The sequence below is a fragment of the Pleurodeles waltl genome, chromosome 3_1, assembly GCF_031143425.1.
Source record: "Pleurodeles waltl isolate 20211129_DDA chromosome 3_1, aPleWal1.hap1.20221129, whole genome shotgun sequence".
Lineage (NCBI taxonomy): Eukaryota > Metazoa > Chordata > Amphibia > Caudata > Salamandridae > Pleurodeles > Pleurodeles waltl.
In genome coordinates, this window is record NC_090440.1 from 970,642,057 (window position 1) to 970,655,284 (window position 13,228).

The 13,228-nt window shown below is 46.6% G+C and overlaps 1 protein-coding gene across 1 annotated transcript in view; it reads right to left on the reverse strand.

Annotated features, from left to right (window-relative positions):
- The window catches only part of UBXN11 (UBX domain protein 11), a 379,872-nt gene that overhangs the window by 109,931 nt on the left and 256,713 nt on the right, over positions 1 to 13,228 (reverse strand). The window contains exon 10 of the mRNA XM_069224030.1: positions 181 to 307. Within this exon, the coding sequence (XP_069080131.1) occupies positions 181 to 307 (127 nt within the window). The remainder of the gene's footprint in view (positions 1 to 180; positions 308 to 13,228) is intronic.

Consider the following 13,228-nt stretch of genomic DNA (forward strand, 5'->3'; position numbering starts at 1 on the left):
TCCTCAAAATGTTTGTACTGAAAGGGTTGTTGACCCTCCGTACTGACATTGTAAAGGTGAAATCTAAAGCCCCTTCTGGTTTTGACAGTGTACTGGACGAAGACCAAAACAAAGGATAACCATCTTTCAGTTTTCAGATTGATGGATAATGATTATTTCCTACTCCCGGAAATCACTCACCAGGTATCTCACTGGTTTCCAGTGTGCTGTCACCTGCTGGCAGGGACCCTCCAACCACTTGTCCTTGGCCAGGAAAGCTCTCCCACCGATGAGTCTCACGGAAAGTCACATTTCTCCTATCAGTAACCTGAGAACATAGTAAAAACAAAGGCAGAGTGAGCCTGCGTGGCACCAGGTCAAGGGGCATCACATGTGTCCACCCGTCAGAAGAGAACCATTGGTAATAACCAGTTTAAGAATTTTTACAAGTAAAATTTTTGCAAGAGGACAAAAACAAAATTCCAACATAGGCACAAAATGTAAATTTTAAGTATGTTGATCCAGGAAAAAACATTTCCTTCAAGCTGTGCTGTTAGACCAAAATGACTAGCATCTCCTACTACATGAGGTATAGTTAACACTGAAGCAGTTGTGCTTTCCCTTTTACGAATGTGCTCTTTGCATCAGCTTTGCAATGAGTTTTCAGTAACAAGCACATCTTTAAGTTTGGAACAAAGATGATTAGGAACGTAGATAGTTTAATGTGTATAAGAATGGGTCATGTGAAGTTAAGGGACACGTGCCTATCTTTTCCCCCAAAATTACAACCTGAGACTGAAACTTCTCATTTGAAGACAGTAGTAAAATACTGAGAGGATGAACAAAAAGAGTAAAAACAAACATTTAAAAAACTATGTGTGATTTTGTGAGTCAGTTTGTTGCTTTCGGGAAATATTTCATGTTTCTTCAAGTAAAATATTCTGGAAGGAACAAAGCTGCTCTTCAGCATGGCTAAACATTAGTGGCCTTATGTGGAAGTGGAATGTGGTAGATTGTATCAGAGTTGAGGGGGGTAGGTTGGAGCTGAGTAGAGTGGGGTAGAATTGAGTGGGTGTGGATTGGGTAGACTGGAGTGAGGTGGAATGGGGTAAACTGAAGTGGGATAGAGTGGAGTAGGGTGGATTGTAATGGAGATCTGGGTAGTTTGGTGTGGTAGACTGGAGTAGGTTAGACTGATTTGAGGTGGAGTGGGGAAGATTGGGGTGGAGTAGTTTGGGGTGGATTGGAGTGGGTAGATTGCAGTGGGGCAGACTGGAGTGGGGTATATAGAAGACCAGTACCTCAGGGTAGATTAGGGTAGAGTGGAGTGGTACATATTGGGGTAAAGTGGAGTGGGGTGTCTTAGGGTAGATTGCAGTGGTGTGCAATAAATTGCAGTGGAGTGGGGTAGATTAGATTGGAGTGGAACGGATGGATAGATTGTAGTAGAGAATACTGGAGTCGAGTGGGGTGGATTGCGGGAGTGGAGTAGAATGGAGTGGTGTGGGATAGATTGAGAAGAGGTGGGGTAGAGTGGAGTGGATTGGGGTAGATTGGAGTGGAGTAGATGGGGTAGATCGAGTGGGGTGGATTGAGTGTGGGAGTGGGGTAGACTGAAATGGGGCAGACTGGGGTGGATTGGGGCAGACCAGAGTGGAGTAGGATAGATTGGGGTATACTGGAATGGAGTGGGGTAGAATTAAGTGGGGTATGGAACACTTAAGTAGATTGGGACAGATTGGGTAGAGTGGAATTAAATGTGGTAGAGTGGAGTGGGGTAGATTAGAGTGGAGGTGGGTAGGTTGGAGCAGAGTCAAGAGTGAGTCAGATTGGTGAAGAGTGGAGTGGGGTAGATTGCAGTGAAGTTGGGTAGATTAGAGTGGAGGGGGATAGATGGGTGGATAACAGTAGGGTAGATTGGAGTAGACTGGGATACACTGACGTGGAATGGGGTAGATAGATTGTGGTGCATCTGGGTGGGGTGGAGTGGGGTAGAGTGGAGTAGTTAGGGGTAGATTGGAAGTGGAGATTGGAGTGGGGTAAAGTGGGGGTTAGATTGGGGTAGGGTAGTTTTGGTTGGGTGGGGTAGATTGGAGTGGGAGGGAGTGGATTACATTGGAGTGTACTTGGGTAGATTTGAGTGGAGTGTGGTACATTGGAATTAATTGGAGTGGGTAGATTTGGGTAGAGTGGGGTAGATTGGGTGGATTGGGGTGTTGTACATTGGAGTGGGCTGGAGAGGGGTATATTGAGTGGAGTTGTGTAGATAACAGTGAAAGAAGTTGGACAGATTGCAGTGGAGCTTGGAGTGCAGTGGGGTAAATTGAACTGCAGTGGGGGTAAACTGGACTCCGCTGACTGAAGTGGAGTGGAGTAGATTGGAGTGGAGTTTGGTAGACTGGAGTGGAGTAGATATGGGTAGGTTGGGGTGGGATAGATTAGAGTGGAGTGGTTTGGAGTGGGGTAGATTGGGGTATATTGGAGTAGACGGGAGTGGAGTGGGGTAGATGGGGTAGTTTGGAGCAGAGTGGTGTAGATTTGGGTGGAGTGCACTAGACTGGGGTAGAGTGAAGTGGAGTTGATTGGGGTAGATTGAGTGGGGTCGGGTAGATTGGAGTGGGATAGCCTGGTTACCCTCTTGATGATTAGTGCGCTATACAAATCCGGATGATTGACTGATTGATTGGAGTGGACTGGGGTAAACTGGAGTGGAGTGGGATAGATTGAAGTGGGGTACATGTAAGTGGGGTTGATTGGAGTGGTTTAGGTTGGAGTGGGGAAAATAGTTGTGGGGTGGAGTAGGTTGGAGTGGAAAGAGGGCATGGAGTGGAGGGATGTAGAGTGGAGTGGCATGTTGTGTCATGGATTGAGTGGTGTAGATTGAAGTGGCATGTTGTAGAGTGGAGTGTCGTAGAATGGCGTGGGGTTGCATACAGTAGAAAGGCATAAAGTTGAGTGGCCTAGTGTGGAGCATGCATGGTGTGGTAGCGCACTGCCATTACAGACAACACATTTTCAACTGAAATGATCATTATGGCCCTCATTCCGACCCTGGCGGTCAAAGACCGCCAGGTCCGCGGGTAACGGAAGCACCGCCAACAGGCTGGCGGTGCTTCAGTGCCCATTCCGACAGCCGCGGTCGGAAAACCGGGTCCGGCGGTTTCCCGCCGGATTAGCCCCGGCTAGGAGAATCCTCCATGGGGATTCCGACCCCCTTCCCGCCAGCCTGTTTCTGGCGGTTTTCACCGCCAGAAACAGGATGGCGGGAACGGGTGTCCTGGGGGCCCCTGCACTGCCCATGCCACCGACATGGGCAGTGCAGGGGCCCCCTAACAGGGCCCCAGTATTCTTTTCACTGTCTGCTTAGCAGACAGTGAAAAGCGCGACGGGTGCAACTGCACCCGTCGCACACCTGCAACACCGCCGGCTCCATTCGGAGCCGGCTTCTGTGTTGCAGGCCCTTTCCCGCTGGGCCGGCGGGCGCTCCCTTGGCAGGCGCCCGCCGGCCCAGCGGGAAAGTCAGAATGGCCACCGCGGTCTTTTGACCGCGGAGCGGCCAATTGGCGGTTCCCGAAACTTGGAATGAGGGCCTATATTTGCACCAGAACATGGTTTTACTGCACACAAATTATAATGTGAGCAAATGTTATCACCAAGTGAGTGTATTCATGTGTTTTGATTGTATTCAAATATTTGTTTCCACCACACTTTAAAATTACAAAAAAGTGCTTCATTTGTACTAAGTCTGAAACATCAGCACAGTTCACTTTTTGTTGTGTGCTGGAAAAAAAACATCCTACACCCTTTCCACTCTTGGCTACTCAGCAGGATTGTCACATAAATTCTCTCACGTTGAAGTCAGAAAAACAAAAGTAAACACTAGGCAAAAAATGTGAGTTAAAAACCACAAATCGTATGGCCAGCAATGGACACAATGCATTCCTAGGTGAAGCTTTCAGAATGCCCACAAAAAGTCATAAGCAAAGCAGACAGCTGCACTGTCTGGTAGGTTTCAACCTAAAAAGTGAAGTAGATGCACTGATTTTAGTGTAATTCCTAGAAACTCATGGTATGCATAGCTTCTCTAATATGCTTTCGACTTGGGCGTAGTTTTCGATACAACTGTAAAAGATTGATGGCCCACTGGTAACATCTGATGCTTTCAGAGCAGATTTAGCTTTAAAGACTTAGGCTAATATTTAACAGAAAATAACGAACAGAGATGCTGCGCCAAAATTGGCAGCGCGGTCTGTCATTTTCACAACGCAGGGATGCGCTGTATTTAAATGAATACGGGGCACCCCTGTGTGGTTCCCTGCGCTGGCGCTAAATTTGCTGCCGACGCAGCCACCCTTACGACATGGTGCAAGGATGGCTGCATTGAGGGGAAGATTGTTTTTGTGCAGGAAGGGACACCTGACACCTGAAGGGACCTGATGAAATCTCTGAAAATGTTGTGTCAACTTCGTGACACTGGCTGATTGAAACCTGCACCTGCCGTCAGCATGTCGGGATCACTGATTCCGGCGGAGACAGCTCTACCCTGGCAGTCAGACTGTCAGGGTCATAACGTGGGGGTTGAACTACCACAGCAGCGGCGGTGCAGACCGTCACCACGAGTCTGGTGGTCTAGTAACCTCCAGACTTGTAATTAAGCCCAGCCCATTGGGAAAGTGGTGTCAGCATTGTCGCCGGCTCGTAGTCAAGCCAGCGGCCATGCTGACGTCCGCAGGGGGCACCAACACCCTCGTAATGCGGAGAAAGCGCTGTGAAAAGGCTGTTGGAGATCCAGGTTGTAATCAGCAAGGCAGCGCTGAGTGCAGCGCTGCTCTGGCTGATTGCAACCTGCACCTTCCGTCAGCCTGTCGGGATCACCGATCCCGTCAGAGACTGCGGTACCCTGGTGGTCTGACTGTGGGGTTGTAATATGGTGGTTGGACTGCTATAGCAGCGTCGGTCCATACCTCCATCGCAATTCTGGTGGTCTAGTGACTGTCAGACTCGTAATTAGGCCCTACGTCTTACAGTAGAAAACTGCAGTGGAAAAGTTCTGTTTCATCAACAAGGATTGGAAATGTATTCCCAGTACTTTCTGGTTTGGAAAAAGGACCAAAAGAAGAGTTCAGACATTCAGGATGCTTATATTACACCAGATCTATTCTCAACTACAAGAAGGGGACTTGACGTGCGCAATAGGTCCTCAAGATGCCTACCTCCACATTCAGATAATAACAAAGCATCAAGTGTTTCTCCAATTCAAAGCTGGCTCTAGACATTTTTAAAACAAAGTTCTACCTTTTGGACTAAAGTCAGCACCACAAACATTTGAGAAATGTATGGCTATTGTTGCACAGGAGACAAAAGATGTTTGTCTACCCTTCCCTAAATGACTGATTAATAAAAGCAACATCATGAGAGGGAAATACTGAAGCATTTTCAAATATGCCTGAACACCCTGACCATGTTGCGCCTTTGGGTAAACCTCAGGATGTCTACAGTTTACCCAGTGCAGTGAATGGAGCTATACTAGATACTCAGACCTATATTTATACTTTTTTAGCGCTGCATTTGTGTCGTTTTTTTACGCAAAAGTGGTGCAAAAATACAAAATACAATTATATTTTATACGTTTGCGCCGCTTTTGCGTAAAAAAATTATGCAAATGCGGCGCTAAAAAAGTATAAATATGGGCTTCAATCCCTAAAAGTGTACCTGTTGTAAGAAGTACCAGGAAGAAATGAGGTAAATAGTAGTATGCTTTATTGGTCTCCACTCGCCGCTTCCTCCTTTCACTCAGTCGATCAGCAGTCTGCCTCATGCCACAGTTGATGGACAGAATGTAGACCGAATCAAACATTCACCCCAGTCAGAGATCTGGGTTTAATCCATCAGCTTTTTTGCTCACCATGCCGTTCCAGTTTGGACACAGCCATATGAAAATCAGTCTTGACCCTGTTCCCCACGGGAACAGTCCAGCCCGAACTGCCAGGCCAGGTCCTCCCTGGACCAGAAACAAGCATCCTGGGACTGGTTTCGGGGTATCACCCAGTCTTCAGCCAGGCTAGCTTGAATTATGCAGGAGGCTGGCCTGGTTTGTAGTGAGTACCTTGGGTACTTACACCAGGTCCAGTTATCCCTTATCAGTGAAATGTAGTAGCGTTCTAGCAGCTTAGGCTGATAGAGGTAGCTATAGCAGAGCAGCTTAGGCTAAACTAGGAGACATGCAAAGCTCCTGCAATACCACTTATAGTCACACAGTACTTATACACAAGTAAAGACAATACTTAGTGTTACCAAAAATATAGGCAGTTTATTTGGGTGACACAGGACCAAAAATATCTTAGAGGCAATACACCTTCAGGAGGTAAGTATTATACACAATATATACACTAGACACCAAAATAAGGTAAGTAATTAGACATAGGATAGTGCAAACAATAGGAAATGCTATAGAATGCAATGGGAGAAAATAGGTCTACGTGCAACACAAACCATATACTAAAAAAGTGGAATGCGAATCACAAATTCCCCACTAGACAAGTGTAGTGTGTGCAGAATCACTGGGACAGTAAGAATACAGTAAAGGTAAGTAAATTACCCCACCCCAGAGCCCATAAAAGCAGGAGTAAAGTACTGCAAGTTTCCTTAGGACACACTACAAGTCCTGATTAGTTATTGCAAGAACCAACCAAGTCAGCAAACAACAACTGGTGGATTCCTGGACCTGAAGACCTGCAAAGGAAGGAGACCAGGTCCAGAAGTTGAAAGAAGTTCCAGGAAGGACAGAAGCCCCTGCCATCCCAGAAGAGGGTGCAAAAGAAGAGTCCCTGTTTGGACGAAGACTGAAGAAATACACCCTAGGAAGATGTCAGCAGGTTCCTGCATGATGCACTGGATGTCCCATGGAGAGAAGTTGGATGCAGGCGAGTTTTAGCGCTGGATTCTCCAACAAGCCTTGGTTCAGGCACAGTTGGGTTTTGCATCAAGTAGGCGCTATCTGGACCCAGAGGGGACCTGGGGGCCTCAACTCTGTGTGAGGAGGAAGAGGGTGTTCTCAGCACTCCAGAGAGCCCTCAGAGCACCAGATAGAATCCATGGGAGTCCCAGGACATAGGGACAAAGGAGGTGCAAAATGCGGTTAGTGCAGCACTGCAAATGAAGTTCCCACGCCGCCGGAGAACAACTCAGCGAGTTGAGCGTTGCAGGATAGAGTGCTGGGGACCTGGGCCAGACTGTGCACAAAGGAATTTTGCAAATAGTGTACAGAGGCCTCAGGAGGTGAAGAAGACGCAGTGCACAGGAGTACTGTCGTTCTCGGGGAAGGCAAACCTCCTCCAAATTGGGACAGCAGGACCTCAGTACAGTCTGTGTCGATGGGGTCCACCCTCTGTGTTCCAAGGAGCACGCTCGTCGCCAGGAGAGGAGTCCAAGAGAACTGGTCGTCGACTTAGAAGGTGCCTCCTTGAGCAGGGGTGTGACTCCGTCACCCCACAGGAGATTTCTTCGATCCTTCTGGTGCAGGGTGAAGACAGGGAGTCCTCAGAGCGTGCACACCATGGAAACTGTTGCAGTTGCTGGCTGGAGCTGAAGTTGCAGAGGAAAAGTATCTCTTCTGGATACTTTGTTGCTGTTACAGCAGTTCCTGGAGCAGGCTGCGGTTGATCGGAGGTCAGAGGATGAATTAGTAGTTGCAGAGGATTCCTGCTGGAAACTTGCAAGTAGAATCTGAAGAGAACCCACAGGAGAGACCCTAAATAGCCCATGAGAGGGGGATTGGCTACCTTATCAGGTATGGATCTATCAGGAGGGATCTCTGACATCACCTGCTGGCACTGGCCACTCAGAGCCCTCCAGAGTGTCCCCACACCTTGCAAAGAAAGATGGCTGAAGTCTGGGACACACTGGAGGAGCTCTGGGCACCACCCCTAGGGTGCTGATGGACAGGGGAGTAGTCACTCCCCTTTCCTTTGTCCAGTTTTGCGCCAGAGCAGGGACAAGGGGTCCCTGAACCGGTGTAGAGTGGCTTATGTAAGGAGGGCACCATCTGAGCCCTTCAAAGCATTTCCAGAGGCAGGGGGAGGCTACCCCTCCCCAGCCTGTAACACCTATTACCAAAGGGAGAGGGTGCAACACCCTGCTCCCAAAGGAAATGCTTTGTCCTGCCTTCCTGGGACTGAGCTGCTCTGACCCCAGGAGGGCAGAACCCCGTCTGTGAGGTGGCAGCAGCTGTAGCTGCATTACAAGCCTCAGAGAGCTGGTTTGTCAGTACTAGGGGTCCAGGGTGAATGGAATTGGCTCCCCAATACCAGATTTGGAATGGGGGGGACAATTCCATGATCTTAGACACCTTACCTGACCATATTCGGGGTTACCATTGTGAAGTTACATATAGGTATTGACCTATATGTAGTGCACATATCCGGGAATTGGTCCTGAACTATGTGGGGGCACCTTTGCTAGTGCAAGGGTGCCCTCACACTTAGTACCTTTGCACCTAGCCTTCATTAAATGAAGGTTAGACATATAGGTGACTTATAAGTTACTTAAGTGCAGTGAAAATGGCTGTGAAATAATGTGTGCACTATTTCACGCAGGCTGCAATGGCAGTCCTGTGAACTCCTTATGGGTGGGAAAAGAAATGCTGCAGTCCATAAGGATCTCCTGGAACCCCAATGCCCTGGGTACCTAGGTACCATATACTAGGGACTTATAAGGGGGGGTCCAGTGTGCCAATTGAAATGGCGACACATTTAAAAGCAGAGAGAGCATGAGCACTGAGGTTCTGGTTAGCAGAGCCTCAGTGACACAGTCAAACACTATACACAACACACACATTAGGCCATAAACTATGAGCACTGGGGTCCTGACCAGCAGGATCCCAGTGGGACAGGCAAAAACATACTGAAGTACAGGTAAAAATGGGGGTAACATGCCAAGAAAGATGGTACTTTCCTACACAACCCCCACTTCCCCCAAACGAAGGACAATAAGGCTAACCTTGCCCAGATGAGTCTTCATTGTCTAAGTGGAAATATCTGGAGAGTCCATCTGCATTGGAGTGGGTACTCCCAGGTTTATGTTCTACTGTGAAGTCCATACCCTGTAGGGAAATGGACCACCTCAACAATTCAGGGTTTTCACCTTTCATTTGTTTAAGCCACAATAGAGTTTTGTGGTCTGTTTAAACAATGAAGTGAGTCCCAAACAAGTAGGGTCTCAGCTTCTTCAAGGCCCAGACCACAACAAAGGCCTCCCTCTCTATGGCAGACCAACACTTTTCTCTAGGGGTCAAACTCCTGCTGATAAAAGCAACAGGTTGATCCTGCCCTTTCAGTTAAGTTGTGATCATACTGCCCCTACCCCTCATTCAGAAGCATCTGTTTGGACAATGAGGCCCATATTTATTCTTTTTTAGCGCCACATTTGCACAGCTTTTTGATGCAAAAATGGCGTAAACTTACAAAATACAATTGTATTTTGTAAGTTTGTGCTGCTTTTGCATCAAAAAGCGGCGCTAAATGCGGAGTTAAAAAAAGTATAAATATGGGCCTGAATTTTTGGGAGTAGTTTGGGCTCTTTATGACAGGTGCAGAGCACATTGCCTGCTAAGCTCCTCAAAAGCTTGCTGACAGCTAGCTGTCCACAATAAATAATAAAAGGCATCTTTTTACTGGTGAGGTCATTAAGAGGGGCTGCAATGGAGTCATCATTCTTAATGAACCTCCTGTAATACCCAGTGAGACCTAAGAAGGCTCTAACCTGGGTCTGTGTAGTAGGGGAGCCCAGTCCATAATGGCCTGAATCTTCCCCTGTAGTGGTTCAATCTGTTCTCCACTTACCAGGTGGCCCAGATAAACCACCTTACCCTGCCCTATCTGGCACTTTGAAGCCTTGATAGTTAGGCCTGCCTTTTGCAGGGCCTCCAAAACATTCCAGAGGTGGACCAGGTGGACATCCCAGGTGGAGCTAAATACAGCAATATCATCGAAGTATGCTACACTGAAAGCTTCCAAACCTTGGAGAACTGTATTCACCAGCCTCTGAAAAGTGGCAGGTGCATTTTTCAAACCAAAGGGCATAACAGTGAATTGATAATGCCCCCCTATGGTTGAAAATGCAGTTTTTGGTTTAGCATCCTTTGCCAATTTGATCTGCCAATACCCTGCAGTCAAATCAAAGGAGCTTAGATACTTGGCAGATGCCAGTGTATCTATTAGCTCATCTGCCCTGGGTATAGGGTGAGCATCAGTTTTGGTTACAGTATTAAGACCCCTATAGTCCACACAAAACCGCATTTCTCTCTTTTCATCTTTGCTATGCATCTTTGCTATGTGGTTTGGGGACCAGCACCACAGGGCTGGCCCATGGGCTACCAGAAGCCTCAATAACTCCTAGATCCAACAATTTCTGAACCTCTGTTTTAATACAATTTCTGACATGGTCAGGTTGCCTGTAAATTTTACTTTTGACAGGTAAACTGTCTCCAGTGTCAATTGTATGTTCACACCATGTGGTTGTACCAGGTGTGAGGGAGAAGAGTTCAGAAAACTGTCCTAGGAGATTTTTACAGTCTTCCTTCTGCTGAGCAGTAAGGCAGTCTGCAAGAACCACTCCTTCGAATAAGCCATCAGCTTCAGTGTTGGAGAAGAGGTCAGGGAGAGGGTCACTCTCTTCCTCCTGCCCCTCATCTGTGGCCATGAGCAGGGTTAAGTCAGCCCTGTCATAGTAAGGTTTCAGGAGATTGACATTAAGTATCCTAAGGGGACTTCTGGCAGTGCCCAGGTCCACCAGATAGGTATTGACCTATATGTAGTGCACACATTTAATGGCGTCCCGCACTCACAAAGTTCTGGGAATTGGCCCTGAACTATGTGGGGGCACCTTTTCTAGTGCAAGGGTGCTCTCACACGTAGTAACTTTGCACCTAGCCTTCATTAAATGAAGGTTAGACATATAGGTGACTTATAAGTTACATAAGTGCAGTGAAAATGGCTGTGAAATAATGTGTGCACTATTTCACTCAGGCTGCAGTGGCAGTCCTGTGAAAGGGTTTGTCTGAGATCCTTATGGGTGGCAAAAGAAATGCTGCAGCCCATAAGGATCTCCTGGAACCCAAATGCCCTGGGTACCTAGGTACCATATACTAGGGACTTATAAGGGGGGTCCAGTATACTAATTGAAATTGGTAAATGAAGTCTCTAGCCTGTAGTGACAAATTTAAAAGCAGAGAGCGCATAAGCCTTGAGGTTCTGGTTAGCAGAGCTTCAGTGACACAGTCAAGCACTATACACAACACACACATTAGGCCATAAACTATGAGCACTGGGGTCCTGACCAGCAGGATCCCAGTGAGAGAGGCAAAAACATACTGACATACAGGTAAAAATGGGGGTAACATGCCAAGAAAGATGGTACTTTCCTACACCTCACACCAATATTTTAAAGCAGACTCCCACTCAACTGAAGGGTTATTCTAACTAGCATGTGAGAGGAGGTAGGAAGGGCTATACCATTATTGTATTTTTGAATACTTTAGCAAAAGGCTTAACTGAAAGATAATCTAAACATTACTAAGTACAACACATCCCCCAACCTATAAATTGTTGAACTAATGTGATGCAGAATGGTTACATTACAATACATCAACACATGCCACAGACTTGGGAAGATAATGTATGCATAACAAGGTCAACTATAACCCCCCTGGTATGTCACAGAAAATACTACTTCATTACATAGTCCTTGTGCCAAAAGGGGAGACTACGATTTCTTCCTTCCCAGTGCATGATGTAGGGCGCTGATGAGGTGCCATTACCTGTGTTGTCGCCTGTGGGTTGCTGTTTTACCGATCTGTCCATGCTCCACATTCGACCATTTTCCATTATGACTACATGGTGTTTCACTTTTGCGATGCACATGGGGTCATAAAACATCTTCACTCCTTCTACAGGGTTTCTTAATGTAGATCCAGTCTCCTGTTTCCCATTTTTGGGCCTAAAGCATGCCTTGGATTGCTGTCTCCACTTGAATATGATTTGTACAAGCTAATTGGATACAGTCTTTTATCATTCTATTAACTCTTTCCACCATACCATTGGCTCTAGGGCAGTAGAGTGCTGTTCTTAAATTGTCTGATACCCAGTTGCGTTAAGAATTCTGTCATTTCAAGGGAAGTGAATTGTACCCCATTGTTCGTCACAATAGTAGAAGGCACGCCTTCCATCCCAAACGTGTCTATTAAAAATGTTATGAGAGAGCTTGTGGTAATTTGATTTATCATCTTTGCAAACACCCAATGCGATTGGTAATCGACCAATACGAATGCAAATCTCTTTGTTAGACCCTTATGGTTGAGTGGGCCAATTTTGTCGAGAGCTATCTTTTCGCAAGGTTTGTCCAAAACTTGTACCGGGGATACAGGACTTATACGAATTGTTTTAGATTTGTCACTGTTGGCACAAATAGTACAGTTCTTTACCTTAGCTTCAATGACGGAGTCCATTCCAGGAAACCAGTAATGCTCCCTCAGTAGAGCCTTAGTGAGGCTTCTGCCTAAATGACCCTCATGTACTAGGTCTATGATTTTTTTCTCTCAATGCATCTGGGGGGACTATTTTGTCATTCCTCATTACTAAGTTGTTATTCACGTTGAGTTCTTGATGCACCTCCCAATATTGTTTGAGGTTCTCCTGTAAGTTTTTGTTATTCTTTGGCCATCCTTGTAGAATGTGGTTTTTTAGGTGTTGTAACACTTCATCCTCAGAGGTGTACTTTTCCCCTTCTTCGTTATTAATGGCTATTGAATTGATTTCTAAAATGGGATATTCAAAGGTCTCATAATCTTCTTCTTTGTTCAGTGGGGCTCTTGAAAGGAAGTCTACAGCCGTGTTGAGATTTCCAGGGACATATTCTACTTTGAAGCAAAACCCCTCCAATCCTAACACCCATCTGGCTATGCGTGGAGTACTGTTGGCAGCTCCTTTGGTTGTAAACATGTACGTTAGGGGTTTGTGATCCGTACGGATTTTGAATTGCAGCCCCCACAAAAGGAACTTGAAATGTTTGACTCCCCAGAAACACGCCAAGGTTTCCTTCTCAACTACGGAGTAGTTCATTTTGGATTTGCTAAGAGATCGCGAGGCAAACGTGATGATCGTTTCCTTGCAATTAATTATTTGAGAAAGGGTAGCCCCCAGACCTTTGTTGCTGGCATCCGTAGTTAGTATGGTTCCCCTATGGGGTCAAAGCT